This window comes from Erinaceus europaeus, chromosome 6 (genome assembly GCF_950295315.1).
Source record: "Erinaceus europaeus chromosome 6, mEriEur2.1, whole genome shotgun sequence".
NCBI lineage: Eukaryota > Metazoa > Chordata > Mammalia > Eulipotyphla > Erinaceidae > Erinaceus > Erinaceus europaeus.
The window spans coordinates 41,849,505-41,873,989 of NC_080167.1; the positions used below are offsets into that span (position 1 = coordinate 41,849,505).

Sequence of the window (24,485 nt, forward strand, 5' to 3'; positions counted from 1 at the left end):
AGAAAAAAAAAATTTTAAGTGTAATGCTATACTATTACATGTGTCTTTGGAGAGAATCAGCCCATAAAGTAGCACTGAGTAGGCCAAGGCCAGAGAATTTCATGCCTGGTTTGGCTTTCTGGAAAAATATCTGGTCTAATTTCCAGTGTAGCTTTCAGTTGAATCTGAAATACACCAGAAGACTTTTTTCAGAAATGCCATCCATGCATGTGGATTTAGTGAGGCCAGGGCTCACTAAAGAGGGAAAGGCAATGGAGTGGTATTTCCTTTTTTTTTTTTTTTTTTTTGCCTCCAGGGTTATTGTTGGGGCTTGGTGCCTACCCCAGGAATCCACTGCTCCTGAAGGCTATTTTTCCCCCTTTTTTTGTTGCCCTTGTTGTTTTATCGTTGTTGTGGTTATTATTGTTGTTGTTACTGATGTCATTGTTGTTAGGACAGAGAGAAATGGAGAGAGAAGGGGAAAACAGAGAGGGGGAGAGAAAGAGACACCTGCAGACTTGCTTCACTGCTTGTAAAGCAACCCCCCTACAGATGGGGAGCTGGGAGCTCGAACTGGGATCCTTGCTCTGGTCCTTGTGTTTCACACCATGTGTGCTTAACCCGCTGCACTATTGCCTGACCCTGGTATTTCTTTACTCCATGGCTCTGGGCAGTCACACAGACCTGGGTGGTATCGGGAACACACAGGAGAATGGGTTCCTGCAAGGAAGTGGGGTCCTCAGTCTCATAATGGACCATGCACGCGAACTGTCAGGAAGCAGCGTCTGTCAGGTTGTGAGCTGGCAAGGAAACACGGCAAGCAGTGCTAGTATTGTCAAGGAACTCACAAGACTAGCTGTGTAGCACAGAAGGGGATTAGTGGCTTGAAGACAAGTCTGGAAGTTGGGAAGCTTCATGGCAAGCTTCAAAGAGTTAGTATGTGTGTGTGGTGGTGGTCTAGTTTTATATATAGGGTGATGTAATACCCTGTACCCATTTAGGAGTTTTCCAGAAAAAAAGTTGTGCATATTTATGAGGGGGTGGGATGGGCATGCTCAGGAGGGGGAATTTGTGATGATCATACAGTGTACACACAGAAAACAACAGGGGTGGAGAGGAGACATACACTCTAAATCCTTTTAAAAATTTTATTAGTGATTTAATATTGATTTATAAAATATCATATCACCAGGGGTGTAATTCTACACTGTTCCCACCACCAGAGTTTTGAATCCCCAATTCCTCCATTGCAAGCCACCTCAGTTCTCCCAGGTTGCAGGCATGGGTTAACTATCCTCTCTACAACTCTATGTCTACATTTGTACATAATTGCCCCTTTTTCTTCCAGGTCCAGCCCTCTCTTCTCCTCCAAGTCACACATACCTACATCTAAATGTCACTCCCTTTTCCTCCTCTCTCTGGGGTCTAATGGAGCTGGAGTTCAGAGCCCTCTTATCTTCTTCCTCTTACACTTCTCCCCCACTGGGAGTATGGATCAAAATTGTTTTGGGGGTGCAGAAGGTAGGAGTTCTGGCTTCTGTAATTGCTTCTTCTCTAGACATGGGTGCTGGCAGGTCAGTCCATACCCCCAGATTGTTTCTACCTTTCCCTAGTGGGGTAGAGCTCTGGAAAGGTGAGGTTCCAGGGCACATTGGTGAGGTTGTTTGCCCAGAGTAGTCAGGATGGAATCTTGATAGCATCTGCAACTTGATGTACACACTAAGTCTTAAAGGATTCCATTGCCTCCACTGACCATCCGGGTCAGGTCCAATGTCTGTGTTCTTTATCAGCAACGCTCTGTCTTGGTCCAGTCGAAGCTAAAAGAATGTAACTAGATGACTTCTCCCAGGGATGGGTTGCCACATTCTCCAAACCATCAGCCAAGAGCCAATCTGTTTTACTTAACTTTGGAGAGTCCCTCTCAGATTGGTTCAGGAAAAAGAAGGGTTGCAAAGTTGTAAAAGATTGTGATACTAGCTAGCTGTGTTTTGGGGAAGTCTGCAGGATGCTTGCTGGCTGCAAGGCTATAGCTTATTTTTTAGAAGTTGGCTATGGGCTGGCTGGGGCCAGACCAGTTTGTTAAGTGGTCTTAGTGAAAGATCTCAGCTTATATGTAAGCACACTAGATAAAATACAGTCAGCTCCCAGCTGGCTCACCTATTTGTTGTGATGGGTGAAAGTGTCCTCTGGAATTTGCCCTCTGGGTTGATTAAGTATAGTAACCAACAGCACTGCTATCAACAACCAAAATGATGCCTCATAGTGGCTCTGAAAACAAAAAACTAAAAACAAACCAAAGGACAAAACACAAGTGGTTTTTATATCCTGCAATTTCTCTCTCTTTTCTTTTTTGCCTTCAGGATTATCTCTGGGGCTTGGTGCCTGCCCTACAAATTCACTGCTCCTGGAGGCCCTATTTTCCCCTTTTGTTGCCCTTGTTGTTATTATTATTGTTCTTATTGTTGTTGGATAGGACAGAGAGAAATCGAGAGAGGAGGGGAAGACAGAGAAGGGAGAGAAAGACACCTGCAGGCCTGTTTCACCGCTTGTGGAGCGATCCCCCTGCAGGTGGGGAGCCGGGGCCTCAAACTGGGATCCTTGAGTTGGTCCTTGTGCTTTGCACCATGTACGCTTAACCTGCTGCACTACTGCCTGGCCCCCATATCCTGTAATTTCTTGCCTCGCATGCCAGATACATGTAGGGGATTCACTACAATATCCCTGCTCCCCAGAATGAAGTTCTGCACTTTGGAATTTCTTCTTCTAGACTGCAGCTTGTTGCCATATATGTTTTCTTCTTGAAAGACAGTTTCTGTTCCTTCCTACCTGGATGCTGGCCTTTGTCCCTTGCTTTCCAGTTTTTGTTGTTGTTGTTGTTTTATTTGTTTTTTTTGTTTGTTTGTTTATCTGTTGAATGGAGACTAAGAAAAACAGAAGGAAGGGAGAGATAGAAGGGGAGAGAGAGAAAGAGAAACCTGATGCACTGCTTCACCTCTTGTGAAGCTTACTCTCTGCCACTGGGGGAACAGAAGCTTGAATCTGTGTCTTTGCACATTGGTAACATGTGTGCTCAACTGAGTGCACCCCATCCAGCCCATTCATCCAGGTTTAAGGTGGTTTCTGTATAGATGGACCAAGGTTTGGTGTAACTGCTTTAATTGCAGGAGGAGGAAAACACAGGTTCTCCTTATCCAGCCTACTTGAGTCTCCCTTCTAGATTTTTCTCCTCCTCTTTTTCCTTTAAAAAATATTTATTAATGAGAGATAGAGAGGGAGAGAGAGAAAGAGTCAGAGCATCACTCTGGCATGTGTGATGCTGGAATTTACACTCAGGACTTCATGCTTGAGAGTCCAGCACATTACCCACTGCACCACATCCCAGGCCACACACCTTCTAGATTCCACTCAAATCAAGATCTCTGGGTGGGGTTGGGGAGGTGCAAGCTGATTATAAAATTTGAATAGAAAGATGAGGGGCCTTGGATAACCAAAATAATTTTGGTTGATCAGGCAGCCCTTATATAACCTGACTGAAAGATTTACTGTAAAGTCACAGTAATCAAGGCTGTGATTGATGTTGATGTTGGTGTACTGGTAGATGCGTAGATCAGTGAAACAAGTGAGAAATTCTGGAAATAGACCCACATTTATAACTTTGACCATGGTGCCAAGTACTTCAACAAACAGTCCTGGTGTAAATGGATCTGAATAGAAAGAAAATTAACGTCTGGGGTTGGGCGGTAGCACAGTGGGTTAAGTGCACATGGTGCCAAGCGTCATCAGTGTAAGGATCCCTGTTGGAGCCCTGGCTCTCCACCTGCAGGGGAGACGCTTCACAGGCGGTGAAGCAGGTCTGCAGGTGTCTGTCTTTCTCTCCCCCTCTCTGTCTTCCCCTTCTCTCTCCATTTCTCTCTGTCCTATCCAACAACGACGACATCAACAACAATAACTACAACAACAATAAAAAACCAAGGACAACAAAAGGGAAAATAAATAATAATAATAAAAGAAAATTAACTTCAACATTATCTTACTCTGTACAAAAAAAAAAGGTAACGAATCATACATCTGGACATAAGAGCTCAAATTATACAATTTTTTGAAGAAAACAATAAAATTGTGTGATATTAACTGAGCCAAAGATTCCTTAGTACACAATATACATGAACCATAAAAGAAAAGCAATGCTAGACTTCATTATTTAACAAATCTATCCAACAGATAGCACAGTTAAAAGAAAATACAAGGGGGTCGGGCGATGGCGCAGTGGGTTAAGCGCATGTGGCGCAAAGCGCAAGGACCGGCGTAGGGATCCCGGTTCGAGCGCCGGGATCCCGGTTCGAGCGCCCGGCTCCCCACCTGCAGGGGGGTCGCTTCACAGGCAGTGAAGCAGGTCTGCAGGTGTCTATCTTTCTCTCCCCCACTCTGTCTTCCCCTCCTCTCTCCATTTCTCTCTGTCCTATCCAACAACGAATAGCGTCAACAAGGGCAATAATAATAACCACAATGAGGCTACAACAACAAGGGCAACAAAAGGGGGAAAAAGTGGCCTCCAGGAGCGGTGGATTCATGGTGCAGGCACCGAGCCCAGCAATAACCCTGGAGGAAAAAAAAACTTGTAAAAGAAAATACAAATGCAAGTCATAGATTGGGGGAAAATATTTGCAAATGATTTATGTGATATATATTTTTTCCCTCCAAGGTTATTGCTGGGGTTCAGTGCCTGCAGCACGAATCCACTGCTCCTGGAGACCATTTTTTTCCCATTTAGTTGCCCTTGTTGTTGTCTTTGGATAGGACCGAGAGAAATTGAGAGAGGAAGGGAGACAGAGACGGGGAGAGAAAGATAGATAACTGCGGACCTGCTTCACTGCTTGTGAAGCGACTCCCCCACAGGTGGGGAGCCTTCAATAGAACCATTATGTTATGTTACTCCACCTTAGGGATTTAGATGCCGGATCTTGAACCAGGATCCTTATGGAGGCAGCCTCTTGCGCTTTGCTTGCCATGTGCACTTAACCTGCTGTGCTACTGCCCAGCCCCCGATTTATGTAATATCTTATCCAGAACACACAAACATCTGTTTCAACTAATGTTAGGAAGGTAATCAACTCAATTTTAAAAATAGTTGAATATTAGGGGAGTTGGGTGGTATCGCAGTGGGTTAAGCGCACGTGGTGCAAAGCACAAGGACCAGCAGAAGGAAGGACCCTGGTTCCAGCCCCTGGCTCCCCGCCTGCAAGGGCGTCGCTTCACAGGCGGTGAAGCAGGTCAGCAGGTGTCTCTTTCTCTCCCCCTCTCTGTCTTCCCCTTCTTTCTCCATTTCTTTCTGTCCTAACAACGATGAGATCAATAATAACAGTAATAACTTCTACAACAATGAAAAAACAAGGGCAACAAAAGGGAAAATAAGTAAATAAATATAAAAATAATTGAATATGTAAATAGACATTTTGTAAAAGACAATGTATAAATGCTCAGTAAGTGAATAAAATATGACAGACAGCTCTATTGAAGGAATGAGATGCTACTGCACATCTAAAATGGCTTAAGATTTTGCAGTCTGAGAATATTAAATCTTGGCAAGGATTTGAAACACTTAGAACTCTCACACTTTGCTAGTAGTAGTGAAAAGTGGTATAATTACTTTGAAAAGCAGTGTATTATAAATATAAACATATACTTATAGTACAGCTCAGAAATCCCACTTGTAAATATTCACCCAATAAAAATGAAAAGTAGTGACCTGAGAGCTGGCAGAGTGGACCAAAGCATTGGACCTGCAACTATGAGGTCCTGAGTTCAGTCCCTGGCATCCTATCTGCCAGAATTATGTTCCGGTTCTCTCATTAATTCATATTTTTTTCCAATTCCAAAAATCACTTTATTGAGGAAAAGTTGATTTACAGAGTTTTTGTTGTTACAAGGATATATTTCCATATAACCCCAAGATAACTGTCAGTACAATGCAGAACAAAAACAAACAAAAATGTATCAGTACATTTCACCTTCAATGAAACCATTAGGTCATGTTACTCCACCTTAGGGATTTAGATCCACAAGCTCCTTTAGTAAAATGATAAATAAATAGAAAAATGTAGTATGTATCCACACAAAGACTTATAAAACACTTATGTTAGTATTAACTATAACAACAACAAAAACTGAAAACAACCTAAATAAATGTCCATCCGGTGGGAAACAGATAAATGAATATTATGGAGTGACACTACTTAGCAATAAGAAGAGATGGAATAGTGATACACACACAACATGGGTAAGTCTCAAAAGGAGTATACGTGAAGTGAAAGAAGTTAAAAAAAACATACTGTGTGATTTCATATATGTGTAACTATAGAAAAGAAGAAACCTGTCAGAAATATCAAGGGTTGCCCTGGGGCCAAGAATTGGAGGACTGGAATCAAGAGCAATTGAGTAGGAACAGATTAAAAAAAAAATTTTTTTTATTATGACAACATTTTCTACGTTTTGATTGTGATGGTGCTTGACAGTGGCCCTCAGCTTCTTTTCCTTCTGCAGGCTATCACACAACTTACAGCCAGTTCTACTGCTTTGCAGGGATTGTTCCCCCATAATTTTTCACATGTTTGGATCATCTGCAAGGATATTTTTCTTCACTGGAATTTTCCCAGAATACCTTATTGAAATTCTTAGCAATGGAATGTCAGATACTATCATCTACTATCATCTGTTTTTGCCAGCCTGTCTAAGAACCCCATCTTACTGCCTGTTTCTCAGACCACTCCCTGTGCTTGTGATAGCTTGGGTATTCTGAGAAGCAGGCACTAAAGATCCACCGCTCAAGAGATTTACTGGTCGGGATGGCAGCAGTAGGAATGCTTGTTGTGGGGGAAATCAGAAGCAGGGGAAGCTGGGAAAGTTTGCAGAATGCAACATAGATCTGACCCCGTGAAGAAGAGAAGGAAGGTTGAATAGGAAAAACTTTAGACAAGAGTTAAATTTAGCTTTAGCCTTATAGAAAACAATGCCAATAAGCAGTTCTCAATTCAAACCTGCCCATTAGAGTTGTCTCCCTTCTTGGCAGGATGGAACTTAATTTTAATATCCCTGCCATGTTCAGTATTGCCTAAAAGCGGTTCAGAGAAATGTGACCTTGGCTAAACCAGGATGGCTAGCAACACTGTTCAAATATGATTCCTGAAGTTCCTGAAGGCTAAGAAAGTTTCATCTTCACTGCTGTCATTGTCATCTGGAAGAACTCTAATGTGAGCTATTTATTGCTTGTCCAGTAGAACATGATCAAAGAGTTTTGGCTACTCTGTACTCTTGTTTTTTTTTTTTTTTTTTTTTTCCACTTCTAAACTCTCCATGGCCTTCCCTTATCTTTCAGGATTAAATCAAAGCAGAAAACCACCACAAAAGTATGCAATGAAGCTCCTCTTTTAGGCCCCAGCAGTCAGTCATGGGAGAATAAATAGAACTTCTATCACTAAGATAAGTTAACAATCGATTAGAAGTAGGCTTGACTTAGCCTGGAATTCTGTCCTTAGGGAAAAAAGATGAAAAACTGGTGCGGAGAGTGTGCAGATGGAGCCCTCAACGTATCTGGCTCTTTAGTCAGCTGCCTTTGATATGGAACATCTCGTGCACATTGGTCGTTCTCGAATCGCTAAAATTCCTTGGACTCTCAGATCTCCCTCTTCTGGGTTGTCTTTTTTTTTTCTTCTTCGTATCCCAGATTGTTTTCTGTCTAGTTTGTTAATTTTGGTGTGTTTTTTCCCCCATAGTTTTTTGAACAAGAGTACCTAGGAAGTAAAAGTTTCAAGACTTTGTATGTTTGAAAGTGACTATGACTAGGCTAGCTTTTGACGAAATCTTGGCTTCTGCATTCAAAGTCTTCATTAAAAATTGTGAAAGGTGGCGGGGGGGGGGGGGGGGGGGGGGTTGGACGGTGGCGCAAAGCACAAGGATTGGCGGAATTAGACCCCTAGGCTCCCCACCTGCAGGGGAGTCGCTTCACAGGCGGTGAAGCAGGTCTGCAGGTGTCTGTCTTCCCCTCCCCTCTCCATTTCTCTCTGTCCTATCGAACAAGGAACGACATCAACAATAACAATAATAACCACAACAAAGCTACAACAAGGGCAACAAAGGGGGGGGGGGCGGGGAACCAGCCTCCAGGAGCAGTGGATTCATGGTGCAGGCACTGAGCCCCAGCAATAACCCTGAAGGCAAAAAAATAAAAAAGAATTGTGAAAGGTGCTTGTTTCTCCTTATCTTCATGCTTCTGGTGGTGGTATTGAGAAGTGCAATTCTAGTCTGACTACCAGTACTTTGTAGGTAACTCCCCCACTTTCAGGAAATCTGGGCAATTTTGTTTTTGACATTTCATAAGGTTTTAACTTTAAACCTTTTTTTTTTTTTTTTATGGTGGTGCGGGGGATTGAACCTGGGACTTTAGAGCCTCAGGCATGAGAGTCTGGGAGCCTCAGGCATGAGAATCTGATAAGGTTTTAACTTGATGTGGCTTTTTCTCATCAAATGTGTTAGGTACTTGGTAGGATTTTTCAAACTGGTAACTGTTATCCTTTCATACCAGATTTGCTTATAACTTTTTTGTTAATGGTTTCTGTCTACCCCTCTCCCTTTTTCCTCTCTTAGGACTGTTGCTATTCACTTATTTATCTCTGCATTTGTTTTCTAATGTTCTTATTTTTTTTTTACTAACCTAGTTTCCATCTCTCTTTTCCCCCCCACTTTCTGGAAAATCTTGAATTTTCTCACATAGTAGATGAGCACTTATCATTTCTGTTGCATCTTTGACTTCTAGTAGCTTGTTTATATATTAAGGGTAACTACAAAGATAATAGAAATTTAATATATAGCTCTCAACTTGACAAAGAGGATAAAAAATTAAAGGGCATTCAGTTAATCCAAAGAAGGCAGGGAGGAAAAACGGAAAAAGAATCATAGAGATGTCAGGTTATGGGGGTAGGGTGGTAGTGCAGCAGGTTAAGCACACATGGCATGAAGTGCAAGGACCTGCCTAAGGATCCTGGTTTGAGCCCCAGACTCCCCATCTGCAGGGGAGTCGCTTCACAGGTGGTGAAGCAGGGCTGCAGGTCTTCCTTTTTATTTTATTTTATTTTGTTTTATTTATTTATTTATTCCCCTTTCGTTGATCTTTTTTTTAATTGTTGTAGTTATTGTTGCTGCTGTTGTTGTTGGGTAGGACAGAGAGAAATGGAGAGAGGAGGGGAAGACAGAGAGAGGGAGATAAAGATAGACACCTGCAGACCTGCTTCACCACTTGTGAAGCGACTCCCCTGCAGGTGGGGAGCCAGGGGCTCAAACCTGGGTCCCTAGTCGGTCCTTGCACTTTGCGCCAAGTGCGCTTAACCCTCTGGGCTACCGCCCGACTCCCAGGTGTCTATCTTTCTCTCCCCCTCCCTGTCTTCCCCATCTCTTTCCATTTCTCTCTGTCCTGTCCAACAATGATATCAATAACAACAATAATAATAACTACAACAACAATAAAACAACAACAATAAAAGAAGTCAGGTTATATAGAAAATATATGCAAATGACTAAGCTCAGTAATTCATAGATTGTTAAATTTGACTTTGAAAAAGATTTATTGTGGGACTGGATGGTGGCTTATCTGGTTGAGCATACATGTTACCATGTGCAAGGATCCAGGTTCAAGCTCCCAGTCCCCACGTGTAGGGGGAGGCTTCATGAACAGTGAAGCAGGGATGCAGTTGTCTCTCATTATCACTCCCCTCTATCTTCCCCTTCCCTCTCAATTTCTCTGTCTCTGTCCAATAAACAAATAGATATTTGACATAATTTATTTTTAGTGGACATAAATTCAACTAACTTAATGTAACTTAAACAGAAACAAAAGTTTATTTAGAAAATAATAACAAACTCAGAGTAAGACCACTGGTGGTTATCACAGGGAAGGGAGAAGGGAGGTGTGGATAGAGAGAGAGACTTTTTTAGTGTAGTGGTGCTGGAGCTTTGATCATGGATGTAGCTAGTCATATGCACATAGATAGGTATGAAACTCCCTAAAATTTTATAATTTATAAACCAAAGTTAAATCAATTTACATTTTTCTTTTTTCTTCATTTTTTTAAAATTTGTGATTAAAAATAGGTTATAGGACTGTAACATTATGGTGTATATGGTTCCATATCACATACACCACCACAGTTCTGTGCCTCCACCCTCCTACCTCCCAAAGATAATCACCATAGTTCTCTTAAGTCTTACAGGCAGTTTGCTTGCTTCTGTTTTTTTTTTTAAGTTTATATGTATCAGTTTTCTAGATTCATATGAGTGAAACCATCCAGTAGTTGTCTTTCATCTCTTCACTTACTTTGCTAAGTAAGCATAGTCACCTCCAGTTCCATCCATTTTGTCCTAAAGAACACAATATCTTTTTTTTTTTTTTTAAATTATATTTATTTATTGGATGGAGACAGCCAGAAATTGAGAAGGAAGGGGGAGATAGAGGAGAGAGACTCCTGCAGCCCTGCTTTACCACTCGTGAAGCTTTCCCCTTGCAGGTGGGGACCAGGGGCTCGAACCTGGGTCCTTGCGCACTGTAACTTGTGCGCCTAACCAGGTGCGCCACCACCTGGCCTCAATATCATCTTTTTTGATTATAGAGTAGTATTGTATGAAATATATATACTACAACTTCTTCTTTTTAACCAGAGCACTGCTTAGCTCTGGCTTATGGTGGTGCAGGGGATTGAACCTGGGACTTCGGAGCCTCAGGCATGAGAGTTTCTTTGCATAACCATTAAGCTATCTAACCCCGCCCTATACTATAACTTCTTTTTTTTATATTTAGTTATTTATTCCCTTTTGCTGCCCTTGTTGTTGTTGGTAGGACACAGAGAAATGGAGAGAGGAGGGAAAGACAGAGGGGGGAGAGAAAGATAGACACCTGAAGACCTGCTTCACCGCCTGTGAAGCGACTCCCCGGCAGGTGGGGAGCCAGGGGCTTGAACTGGGATCCTCGCTCCGGTCCTGGCGCTCGCTTTGCGCCATGTGCTGCTGCCCTACTCCCAACTTTTTTTTTTTTTTAAGTTTTTATTTATAAAATGGAAACATTGACAAGACCATAGGATAAGAGGGGTACAATTCCACACAATTCCCACCACTGGAACTCCATATCCCATTCCCTCCCCTGATAGCTTTCCTATTCTTTAACTCTCTGAGAGCATGGATCCAGGGTTATGGGGTGCAGAAGGTCTGGCTTTTGTAATTGCTTCCCCACTGAACATGGGCATTGACAGGTCCATCCATACTCTCAGCCTGTCTCTTTCTCTCCCTAGTGGGGTAGGGATCTGTGGAGGTGGGGATCTAGGACACATGGTGGGGTTGTCTGCCCTGGGAAGTCCAGTTGGCATCATGGTAGCATCTGGAACCTGGTGATGGAAAAAGAAAGTTAAGATAGAAAGCAGAGCGCATTGTTGACTAACTATGAACCTAAAGGCAAGAATACTGCAAATAGAGATTTGGGATCTTCACTTTGGAAAAAAGTGACCTGCTTCACCCTCATGAAGCATGCCCCCTACAGATGCAGGTGGAGAGTGGGGGCTCAAGCCCAGGTCCTTGTGCATAGTGCTATGTGCATTTAACTGGGTGCACCACTGCCCAGCCCCTGGAGGGAGTCTTAATATGGCAAGAAAGAAACTTGCAAAGATAATGGTGGTATCCTAAACTGCCCTGTGTTGTGCTTGTCCTTGTGAATCTGTATCTTGGAAATGTTGAAATTTCTGATTCTGGTGAGTCCAACATGTCAACTATTTGAAGCAATCCCAACTATTTCAGTCGTATTCAACATAATCTGAAAGTATTTTGCTTATGCATTCTTGGGCATAATCTGAAGCATTCTATGCATTTCTGAAGTTACTTTGTCTATCTACTTCTGAAATTATCTTGCTTATACATTTCTGTATCTTTCACCTCTGGTATATAATCTCCTTGGAGACAGAAAGTTTCTCTATTTTCTACCACACTGCAGTCTATTAGAACAAAGCCTGACACATGCTGGTTGAAGAGCTAATTGTACTGGGTCCTGGTAGGCCTGAGCAATGGTTGGATGTGATTATGTCACTCACACTTTCACTTCTGATCCTGCTACCTAATACAGCTTAACATAATTATTAAGCCCTATTTGCAAAGACCTGGTACTAGAATAGAGGCAGAGGTAGAACTTCAGGCTTGCAAATCTAACTATAATGCTAATGAATAGTTTTACAATATATCTGTCTCGTGTTAAAAAAAATTCCAGGGTCACAGTATGTAAATAATAATAATAATAATAATAGACTTTTGTGAGTTGGTAAGTATGAAGAGATAACATAAAACTGAATAAAAAGCCTATACTAATTTGATTCAATTTGAGAATTTTAGTAATTGTGAACATTTTAAATATATTAATTATTTATTTTTTAATCTTTACTTATTTGATAGAGACAGCCAGAAATTGAGAAGAAGGAGACAGACAGAGAGACAACTGCAGCCCTGCTTCACCATTCAGAAAGCTTTCCTTCTGCAGGTGGGGACTGGGGCCTTGAACCTGGGTCCTTGCACATTGTAACATGCGCACTCAACTAGGTGTGCCATCATCTGGCACCATTTTAAATACATATGCATTTAAATATTTTCGGTTTTATTCAGTCCTATTCACTTGGCTAAATGACGAAACTTACCTGTAAATAAATGTACAGTGATGTTTTGCTGCCGGTGGTCTGTGATTTAATGCTTTTTTGTTATATGTTTGATTGATGATTTTCCCACCATAATCCATTACAACTCCCTCCACCCTTAACTTCTGCCCCCGCTCTCTTTCTCTCTGGTACCCTCAGGCCTGCTGTCAGTGTCCATAGGATTGTTTTTATTTTGTATAGACAGACAGGTGAAATCGTCCACTTATCTTTCTCCTCCTGACTTAGTTTCACTTTTTTTCTTCCTCCAGGGTTATTGCTGGGGCTCAGTGTCTGCAGTACGAATCCACTGCTCCTGGTGACCATATATATATATATATTGATAGGGCAGAGAGAAATTGAGAGAGGAGGGAAAGACAGAGAGGGAGAGAGAAAGACATCTGCAGACCTGCTTCACCATTTGCGAAGCACCCCCTTCCTCCCCCCAGTGCAAGTGGGGAGCCAGGGACTCAAAATGGAATCCTTCAGGCAGGTCTTTGTTACTATATGCGCTTAAATTTACCCTGTGTGCCACTGCTTGACTCCCCCTCCTGACTTGTATAAATAATCTTCACTTCCATTTTTCTGCAAATGGCAAAATTTCATTTTTTTATCTTGTTCTTCAGTTTTCTTTTTATTATTCAGAAGTCAAATATGTTGTTTTAAAATCATCCATCCTCAATTATGATTTAATGTACCATCATTGTCCCAAGATAAGAAATTTCATAATCTCTTTGGAATACTAATTTCACGTTTCTAGGTTTAACGAAACTGTTGAAATATTAAATTCCACTCTATTTCCCTGAATTCTCAAGACAGTTGCTGATGTAAATTTTAATATGAAATATTTAGTCACAAAATAGTATTGCTTTTGTATGCACATAGTTGTAAGAAAAATTTCATTTTTATAGCTGAATAATATTCCATTTTTTTACAAACCACATCTTTTTAAGTCTTTATTATTGGATAGAAACAGAGAAAAATTGAGAGGGAAGGGGGAGATAGAGAAAGAACGAGACAGAGATACCTGCAACACTGCTTCACCATTCGTGAAGCTTTCTCTCTGAAGTTGGGGACCAGGGGTTTGAACCAGGTCCTTGAGCACTTTAATGTGTGCGCTTAACCAAGTGCGCCACCGCCTGCCCCCCTAAACCACATCTTTATGTAGTTATCTATCAGTGAGCTCTTAGATTGTTTTCATATCTTAGCTTTTGTAATAATGCTGAGATGAACATTGTAGTGCATTGTAATCTTAAAGATTTTCTAGTCTTGGGCCTGGACAGTGCTGCACTGGCTTAAGTACACATAGTACAAAGTGCCAGGACCCACGCAAGGATCCCAGTTCAAAGCAGATCTGCAGGTATCTTTCTCTCTGCCTCTCTTATATTCCACTCCCCTCTTAATTTCTCTCTGTTCTAATAAAATGTGTACATATATATGTGAATATATATATATATATATATTCCATCATATATATATGGCTGCCAGGAGCAGTGAATTTATAGTGCCAGCACCAAGCCCCAGTGATAATCTTGGAGGCAAAAAACAAGAAAAATTCTTTTTTCTTTTTTTTCTCTTCCTCCTCCTCCTCTTCCTCTATCTTTTTTGCCATGAGAGCTTCACTGGTGGGAAGTAATTAGTGTAACTGGAGTCCCTTGACTGCCCCCTGCCCCATTTCCCAAGATAAAATGAGTTAAATTCAAGGTCTGACAGCAACTCATTTTCCCCTTCTTTCAAATTGTAGTAACTCATTATTGGATACGACTTTATCAATTAACCTGACTTCATCATCCATTGATTCTTGAATCTCTTATGTTACTTTTTTCTTTTTTGCCTCCAGGATTATTGCTGGGGCTCGGTGCCTGCACCATGAATCCACTGCTCCTGGAGGCTATTTTTTTCCTTTTGTTGCCCTTGTTGTTTAACGTTGTTGTGGTTGTTATTGTTGTTGTTATTGATGTCATTGTTATTGGATAGGACAGAAAGAAATGGAGAGAGGAGGGGAAGTCAGAGGGGGAGAGAAAGATAGACACCTGCAGACCTGCAGACCTGCTTCACCACCTGTGAAGCTGGGGGATCATCACGCCTTGTGCTTGTTGCCATGTGCGCTTAACCCGTTGCACTGCTGCCCAACTCCCGAATCTATTATATTTCTATTGAGCAACACTTTAATCTGTTGATGCTTTCAACATCAACAACAATAATAATTACCTATTACCCAAAAAACCATATATCATAACATCTACACAAGACCTTCTGAATATTTGGAGTTACTTTATTTTTATTGAGTGGTCAGAGAACTACTATGCCATTTTATATGGTGCTGGGAATCGAACCCAGGGTCCCAGGCATACTGAGCCACCTCTCCAGACCTCTTTTTAAAATGTAAACAGTTTAATTTTTTTTTTTTGCCTCCAGGGTTATTGCTGGGGCTCAGTGCCTGCACCATGAATCCAATGCTCCTGGAGACCATTTTTTCCCCCTTTTGTTACCCTTGTGGTTGTAGCCTTGTTGTGGTTATTACTGTTGTTGATGTCGCTTGTTGTTGTATAGGACAGAAAGAAATGAAGAGAGGAGGGGAAGACAGAGGGGGAGAGAAAGATAGACACCTGCAGACCTGCTTCACTGCCTGTGAAGCGACGCCCCTGCAGGTGGGGAGCTGGGGGCTCGAATCCCGGTCCTTAGGCCAGTCCTTGCACTTTGTGCCACGTACACTTAATCCGCTGCGCTACTGCCCGGCCCCTAATTTTTTTTCTTATTTGTAAAGGTAATATTTTCATTAAATGTCAGTGAGTTTTTGTTGTTATCTTATTTTACTCAAGGTAGATAAATATTTCTTAAGTTATAGTTATGGTTTGATTTTGTAATATAATTTATGTCAAAATGTGTATATGATTTCTTAAGAGTCTTGAAATATTTTGTGGTTTTTATATTTTTACTACAAATAGTTTTTGCAATCATGGCCATATCTTATTTGGCGACCTGGAGCTAGTTGGAATGTAGGTGCTTTATAACCCATCTTAACTACTGATATTATCTTGCCTTTGTGAAGCATGAAATCGAGTAATTTATTGACTGCTTATGTCACTGGGGAGAAATGAATTTTCACTGTGTGCTTTATTGTGCCAATTCAGTGAGTTCAGCATTAAGATAAATAATGCTGTAATGAGAAAAGAGATGGCCTGATGATTTCACTGTGGAAGTGGGAGCAAAGAACTCTGGGCAGTGATCCCATTAAAACACCTGACTGACCTCAAGGAGCAAGGCAAGCACTTCACATCTTTGTGTTCAACTTTCCTTGTTTACACCTGTGGTTCTGTTCTTCTCCCACCTGTTTATGGGCTCTTGGGGCGCCCTCCTCACCTTTCTTTCCTTGATTAGGAAGGCTGGATTGATGCCACTGCCTTAATAATTGGGGTGTGAGGTAGCCCCCTCACTAAAGCACTGGAGGGGACAGAAGCTGGTGGCATCCTTGCAAGAGGGGCCCAAAATCGTGTGCAGGGTGACTGCTGGAAAGTCATGCTGCAAGTGCTGTGATGTGTCAGCTAAAAAGTAGGTCCAGGGGCCCAGTGATGGTGCACCTGGTAGAGTGTACATTTTACCATGAGCAAGGAATGGGTTCAAGCCCTTGGTCCCTCCCTGCAGGGGAGAAACTTTCTGAGCAGTGTTGCATGTATGTCTTTTCTTCCCCTCCCCTTCCCTCGTGCTGTTTCTTTCTTTTTTTAAAAGTATTTTTAATATTTATTTATTTCCTTTTGTTGCCCTTGTTTTATTGTTGTAGTTATTATTGTTGTTATTGATGTCATTGTTGTTGGATAGGACAGAGAGAAATGGAGAGAGGATGGTAAGACAGAGAGGGGGAGAGAAAGATAGACACCTGCAGACTTTCTTCACCGCCTGTGAAGCGACTCCCCTGCAGGTGGGGAGCTGGGGGCTCGAACCGGGCTCCTTACGCCTGTCCTTGTGCTTCACGCCACATGCGCTTAACCCACTGTGCTACCGCCCTGCTCCCCCGTCCTGCTGTTTCTATCAGTAACAAAGAAAGAGGGAGGGGGAAGGCTGCTGAGAGTGGTAGCATTGCCATATAGATACCAGGTCCCAGCAGAAGCCCTAGTGAAAAACTAAAACAAAAACAGATCCAAATGAACAGCTGGCCTTTACTGGGCAGTCACCCCCCTCCAGATTCATTCTACTCCCCAGCCTCATCTCAGCATAAATCTCCCAGCCTTCTCAGCACCGACCTCTCTCAGACAATGTGCTCACTCGCCCACATGTGCCTGTTAATTTCACTACTGTATAGTTTCACCCTTATGTGGAATATAGAGAACTGAACACATAAATGTGAAAGAAAATAATAGTTAAGCCATATCTAAGACTGTGGGAGAACTATAGTGGTTATCAGAGGGTGGGGAAGGGGACACAGACCTTGAGTGACGGGAGCGGTCAGAAACTATAAACAAAATTTCCTCAGATGGAAAACTGATTAAGAAAATGAACTTTTACCAAAGTCAAATAATGGTATTTATTTGCATGGTATTTAATTCATACATTGAGATGTCAATACATGGATATATATATATTGCCTCCAGGGTTATTGCTGGGGCTCAGTGCCGCACTACTCCTGGGGGCCGTTTTTTCCCCTTTTGCTGCCCTTGTTTTATTGTTGTTGTGGTTATTATTGTTGTTGTTGATGTCGTTGTTGTTGGATAGGACAGAGAGAAATGGAGGGAGGAGGGGAAGACAGAGGAGGAGAGAAAGTTAGACACCTGCAGACCTGCTTCATCCCTTGTGAAGCGACCCCCTCCTGGTGGGGAGCCGTGGGCTTAAACCAGGATCCTTACTTGGGTCCTTGCACTTTGCGCCATGTGCTTAACCTGCTGCGCTACCGCCAGACCCCCAACAATATATATATATTAGATCCCGCAGTACGTCCCTATTTATTGAGGCTTCTTCATGTTGGGGAGGAGGCTGCAGAAAGATTGTGAGGTGTCTGAGGACACTGTGATAAACTCAAGGAAGGAGCCCTTGTATGTGGCAGTGACCGCAGGATATTTTCTTTCTTTTTTTTGTTTTTTCTTTTTTTAAATTTCTTTATTGGGGAATTAATGTTTTACATTCAACAGTAAATACAATAGTTTGTACATGCATAACATTCCCCAGTTTCCCATATAACAATAATGCAGGATATTTTCTTCTTGTGGCCTAACTCACCATCATTCTTTGGAGGAGAAGCAACCAGTCACAAAGGGCCCCAGCCTTCCAGAACATCTGCTGGCCCCACTAGTCAGATGAAATCAGTATAAATGGTGCTTGAAGGCTAGGCTGAGCTGAGTGATCTTTCTGCAAAGTGGTTTTATTACCTTTACATTCATGAATGCTTCCAAGGTTACTTTCTAGTGACTGTCACCTCAGCGCATTAGCTGACCTCTTAGATGGAACAGACTAGACTGCAACTTAGTCTGTCCTCTTCATGTTTTGGGTAACAAACAAAATATGCTGGCTTGGTTTTATTTTATATCATTTTATTTTATTGTCCTTTGAGAAGGAGGGATGTATCTGGTGACTACCCTGCTACTTTCCCTCTTCTGTCGATCCAGGAGGCACTGGTGCCAGTTCACAGACTGTGTCCTCTAGGAGCCCAATTTGACACATTCTTGTTACAAAACTACCATGAAAACAAGTCTACATGGTGGGTCAAGAAGTTATGTACTTGAAATATTAGCACCAGAGGCTGATTGCTTTAAGAGATGTCACTGCATGTTACAAAGCCAGAAGTGTATATCCTACTGATAGAAATAATAAACATCCTAACAATAGACTTTATAGTTCACAAATCACTTTTATGTTGCATCTTATGCAGCCATTGCAACAACCATGTAGAGTAGCTATCGTTGTCCTCTTAATATTACAAATGAGAAAACTGAAGCTAGGAGATGAATTAAAAAATGTTATTTGTTATCAATAGTTTGGTACAAGATTGTTAGATTACAAGGTATAGTTCCACACCCACCACCAAAGTTCTGTATCCCTACCCTTCCACCTCCCAAAGATAACCACCAGAGTTCTTAGAAGTCTTACAGTTTGCTTACATCTGTTTTGTTTAATTATTATTATTATTTTTGGCAAGTTCATGTAAATCAGATCTCTAGATTCAACATAGAAATGAAACCATTTGGTAGTTGTCTTTCAGGAGATGAATTCTAATCAGATGCTTTATTTTTAAAAATATTTTCTTTTATTATTATTTTAAAATATTTATTTATTCCCTTTTGTTGCCCTTGTTTTTTGTTGTAGTTATTGTTGTGTTGTTATTGATGTTGTTGGAGAAATGGAGAGAGGAGGGGAAGAAAGAGAGGGGGAGAGAAAGACAGCCTGTGAAGCGACTCCCTTGCAGGTGGGGAGCTGGGGGCTCGAACTGGGATCCTTTTGCCAGTCCTTGCGCTTTGCACCACCTGCGCTTAACCCACTACGCTATTGCCCAACTCCCTATTTATTTTATTTTTGAGAGAGTTGCAGACAGAGAGAAACACAGAGAGAAACACCAGAGCACTGCTCAGCTCTGGCTTATGGTGGTGTGCGAGACTGAACCTGAGACTTTGGAGCCTCAGGCATGAGAGTCTGTTTGTATAACCATTATGCTATTTCCCCCATCCAGATGTTTTTATTTTTTACATTTTATTAGTGATTTAATATTGATTTACAAAATTACAAGACAACAGGGGTACAACTCTATACTGTTCCTACCACCAGAATTCTGTATCCCCATTCCCTCTTTTGTAAGCTTCAGAACTTCTCCTAAGGTTGTAGATAACGAGCTATTATCTGTACAGCTATCTACCTATATTTGAGTATATTTGTCCATTTTTTTGTATGGTCCCATCTTCTCTTCCTTTCCAAGTCACACATACACCTATTACTATGTCTAAATGTCCCCCTCCCCTTTTTTCTTCTGTCAGGTACTGATGAAGATAGAGTTCAGAGCCCTCTAGACATCTTCCTCCTATCACTCCCCCTCACTGGTAGAATGGACCAAAATTCCTTATGGGGTACAGAAGGTGGGAGTTCTGGCTTCTGTAATTGCTTCTCTGCTGGACATGGGTGTCCCAGCCAATGGTGTTTTTCCACCAGGATTATTGCTGGGGCTCAGTGCCTGCACCAACTCCACTACTCCTGGTCATTATTATTATTATTATTATATCTCTTTTTGGTAGAAGGCAAGGCAGAGAGAAATAGAGGGGAGAGAGAGAGAGGAAGAGAGACAGAGAAGATGGACACTTGCGCACTGTTCCACTGCTCACAAAGCTTCTCTGCAGTGGGGACTGGGGGCTTGTACTCTACTGGGTGGGTGAGCCACCACCTGGCCCCTAGAATATCTTAAATTATTTTAATAATTTTCCTTGGTCTAATATGGTGAGTATATTGTGTTATTTTCTCTAAGAAATATATGCTTTAGGAATGATTTCATTATCTTTTTCACACCCTTTAAAAGTAAGTTGTCAGAAATTAAAAAGAAGAAAAAAAAAAAGAAAACAAAAACTCACAAGAGTAAGTTGCCACAACACAACCCTCACTGAAGCACCCAAATCCCTCCGCCACTATTTTTAGACCCTCTGTCCCCTTTGTGCCCTTCCACCATCCATTCCTCTGGCAAGCTGAGTTGTATAATCTGAATCCAAGAGTTGTACAGCACATATTTTAAAATACCTTTTAGAAGAACCAATGGAAACCAAATAAAGCACAGAGTTTAGTGAATAATGATGTATCAGCATTGGTTCAGTGACTGTGACAAACACACCACAGTAATATAAAGATTAACAATCAATGAAACCAGTTGGTAGCTCACCTGTGGGAAGGTGCTTTGTCATATGCACAACACAGGTTCAAGCCCAGCCCATCCACACTTGGGGAAGCTTGAGTGTTGTGGTGTCTTTCTCTCTCTGTCTCTGTCTCCTTTTTTCTATCTGGAAAGTTGTCTTGGAGTAGTGAAACCCCAGTGATGACAAAAACAAAAAGCAATAGATAAAACTGGTCTGAGGAGTGTCTTCTCTTTTTTCCAGCTTCTCTGTAAATCTGAAACTATTCTAAAATAAAAGGCTCATGTAAATATATTGAACTTTTTATAGTGCCAGATACATATGAAAGAGCCCATGAATGCTGTATTTAAAAGGTATCATGTAACCAAGTTGCTTTTATGCTACATCTTTCTGAATTACAGACTAGATTAGATGTGGCCTCTAGAGGGCAGTATTGAGTCATATAAAGATTTCAGTGTGCCCAAGTTGAATATGAATTTAATTCTCCCTCTCCCTCTCCCTCTCCCTCTCCCTCTCCCTCTCCCTCTCCCTCTCCCTCTCCCTCTCCCTCTCTCTCCACCTACAAGGTCTCTATTTACTTGTTATCCCTCTTTGAAGATAAATAAAAAAGAAATGCATGTCTTTTGGGTTATATGATTGTAGCCTACCTGCTTATTTTGGTGCAGTTTGGCTGTACACAGAACCACTGTGTCAGAACAATATGCAGGCCTCTCCTCGCTTGGTCAGAACCTCACACACTGAAGGAAGCTGTATGGGAGCCTGGAGAGCCCCATGAGTGCTCATATGCTATTTGTGAGTTTTCCTGTGACAGAGAGAGCACTATGGACCTTTTCCCTTTAGAAAAGCTGAAAAAACAGTTTGCTGATTGATGAGGATGCTCATCAGAGAGGGATTTTGATCTCCTTAAGGTTGAAACTTTTTTATGGTAGTTAATTGTGGATGGGGAGCAAAACCTGGCTCTGGCTCCACACTCCCAGAGGGATAAAGAACAGGAAAGCTATCAAGGGAGGGGATGGAATACAGAGTTCCGGTGATGGGAATTGTGTGGAGTTGTAGCCCTCTTATCCTGTTTTTTTTTTTTTGTCAGTGTTTACTTTATATAAATAGAAATAAAAAAAAAGAATAGGAAAGCTATCATGGGAGGGGATGGTATACAGAGTTCTGGTGGTGGGAATTGTGTGGAGTTGTACCCCTCTTATCCTATGGTTTTTGTCAGTGTTTCATTTTAATAAAAATTTAAAAAAAAACATGGCTCTAGCTTCTGAAGCAAATTTCTGGAATCATGAGAATGAAAACACACCATTTAAAATTTAAGATTGTCCCTCTGATAGCTGTCTCTGGAGGCTGACATTTTATTTTTAAGAAGCTCTTCAGACCGGGAGTTACAGAGTGCTAGTCAAGCACATAAGAACCATATGAGTATTTATTTATAAATGCTTGTCTTGGACCCAGAGGCAGCTGAACTTGTTCAGTATAACCAGGCTCAGAAATTCTCAAATCTGACATTCATTATTAGATAGATGGCATTTTCTGTTGGTAGTATAGTCTAGGAACTCCATTCACACCAGGTAAGAATCTATTAATAGTACAGATTAACTAAAAACTAGTTTGACCGAAGCATCAGTCTGTACAAAACAAAAACAAAGGCTTCTCTGTTGAGGGCTGGCAAAATAGCTCACTTGGATAATGTGCTGCTTTGCCTTGTGGGAGACCTAGATTCGAGCCCGGCATCTAGCACACTGAAGGAAGTCTCAGTGCTATGGTCTCTTTCACTCTTTCTTTCTGTCTCTATAACAAACAGACAAACAGACACAAACCTTCTGCGTTGAATCGAGACATACAAACCTCTTAATGGAGTTTTTTAAGGGACAGGAACATTTACAGCCTTTCATAAATAGCCTGTCATAAAAGCTAGGTCAATACTGTTTTTGTTCAATCACATCATCAAAATTGAACCCGTAAATAAAGGTCTGTGTTTCCTCATCTACTAGTACTAGGCACCAAAAATTATCTTAAGGAAACTATTTCTTTTTCTTTCTTTCTTTCTTTCTTTGGCCTCCAGGGTTATTGCTGGGGCTCTGTGAATCCATTGCTCCTTAAATTTTTTGCATTTTGTTGTTGGATAGGACAGAGAGAAATTGGTAGAGGAGGGGAAGTTAGGGTAGAGAATGACACCTGCAGACCTGCTTCACTGCTTGTGAATCAACTGCTCTGCAGGGGAGTTGGCTGGAACTGGGATCCTTATGCTGGTCCTTGTGCTTCGGTCCATGTAAACTTAACCCTTCGAGTAACGCCCACACACACACCCCCCCATACATTTGCTAACGAATAAGGATATACTACTTTATTTCTTAAAATATTTATTTATTTATTCCCTTTTGTTGCCCTTGTTTTATTGTTGTAGTTATTATTGTTGTTGTTATTGATGTCGTCGTTGTTGGATAGAACAGAGAGAAATGGAGAGAGGAGGGGAAGACAGAGAGGGGGAGAGAAAGATAGACACCTGCAGACCTACTTCACCCCCTGTGAAGCGACTCCCCTGCAGGTGGGGAGCCGGGCCTCTAACCGGGATCCTTCTGCGGGTCCTTGCGCTTTGTGCCATGTTTAACCCACTGCGCTACCGCCCGACTCCCTATTTTTAATTTTTTTATTAGTGATTTACAAAATTTTAAGATAATAGGGGTACAGCTCCCACCACCGAAGTTCTGTGTTTCCCCCCTCAATGATAACCACCATAGTTCTCCCAAGATTACAATTATGGGTTGACTGTATATATATATATTTTTTTCTTTCTTTTTTTCAGGTTCATGTGTTTCAATTCTCTATATTACACTTATGAGTGAAATCATCCAATAGTTGTCCTTCCTTTTTTTTTTTTTTTTTTACTAGACTCTCAGATAAATGAAACAGCATCTGACTTACTCAGGTGTTCTCCAGAATCTCTTCAATTTCTTTATTGAATACTTAGGTAGAGGAAGAAGAACCCACCGGATACATTCGATTTGAAAAATTTCTTCCAGTGATGACCAAAGTATTAGTGGAGAAAAGGTAAGAAAGTAAATATAACTGTTAAGGCAATATAGTGATAAGAACATTAATTTAAAAATGTTTTACTTTTTTAAAACTCTGTTTTTTATATTCAACCAAAATTTATCTTAGTGTAGAGTCTAACTTCCCAGTATACTTCTGAACTACTAATTGCTGTGTCCTTAGAACAGATTTAGTATTAGTCTAATGGGCAATCTGTAATTAGAGGGCAAACTATGCATACAAATAACATCTTATTTTCTTTTATTTTGTTAATTAAACCTAATATTTTCCCCGAGAAGGAATAGAATTACATGGTTGCTTTCTTATAGAGATTCTGTTCTCAGATAAGTTGATTTTCATAATGATGGAAAAGGATTATAGAGAATAACAAACAGGGCAAGGATTTTGAAATAAGTATTTTATTTATTTCTTCCCTTTTGTTGCCCTTGTTGTTTTATTGTTGTAGTTATTATTGATGTCGTTGTTGTTGGATAGGACAGAGAAAAACGGAGAGAGGAGGGGAAGACAGAGAGGGGCAGAGAAAGATAGACACCTGCAGACCTGCTTCACTGCCTGTGAGGCAACTCCCCTGCAGGTGGGGAGCCCGGGGCTGGAACCAGGATCCTCATGCTGGTCCTTGCGCTTTGCACCATGTGCGCTTAACCCGCTGCGCTACCGAAAATAAGTATTTTTTTTTTATTAAAAAAAATTTTTTTTTTAATTAATTTTATTTTTGAGAGAGATGAAGAGAGGAGAGAGAGAGAAACACCAGAGCACTGCTCAGCTCAGGCTTATGGTGGTGCGGGGGATTGAACCTGGGACTTAGGAGCCTCAGGCATGAGAGTCTGTTTGCATAACCATTATGCTGTCTCCCCCGCCCTGAAAATAAGTATTTCTTAAGGGTTAAGTCCTTTCAGTTTTTGTATCAGAAATCCAAAAATATTTCAGTAAAGAA

General features: G+C 41.3%; 1 protein-coding gene across 1 annotated transcript in view; it reads left to right on the top strand.

Moving 5' to 3' along the window:
- EFCAB2 (EF-hand calcium binding domain 2) overlaps positions 1-24,485 on the top strand; it is a 94,040-nt gene that overhangs the window by 56,011 nt on the left and 13,544 nt on the right. Inside the window, exon 4 of the mRNA XM_060192109.1 lies at positions 23,469-23,548. Coding sequence (XP_060048092.1) covers positions 23,469-23,548 — 80 coding nt within the window. The remainder of the gene's footprint in view (positions 1-23,468; positions 23,549-24,485) is intronic.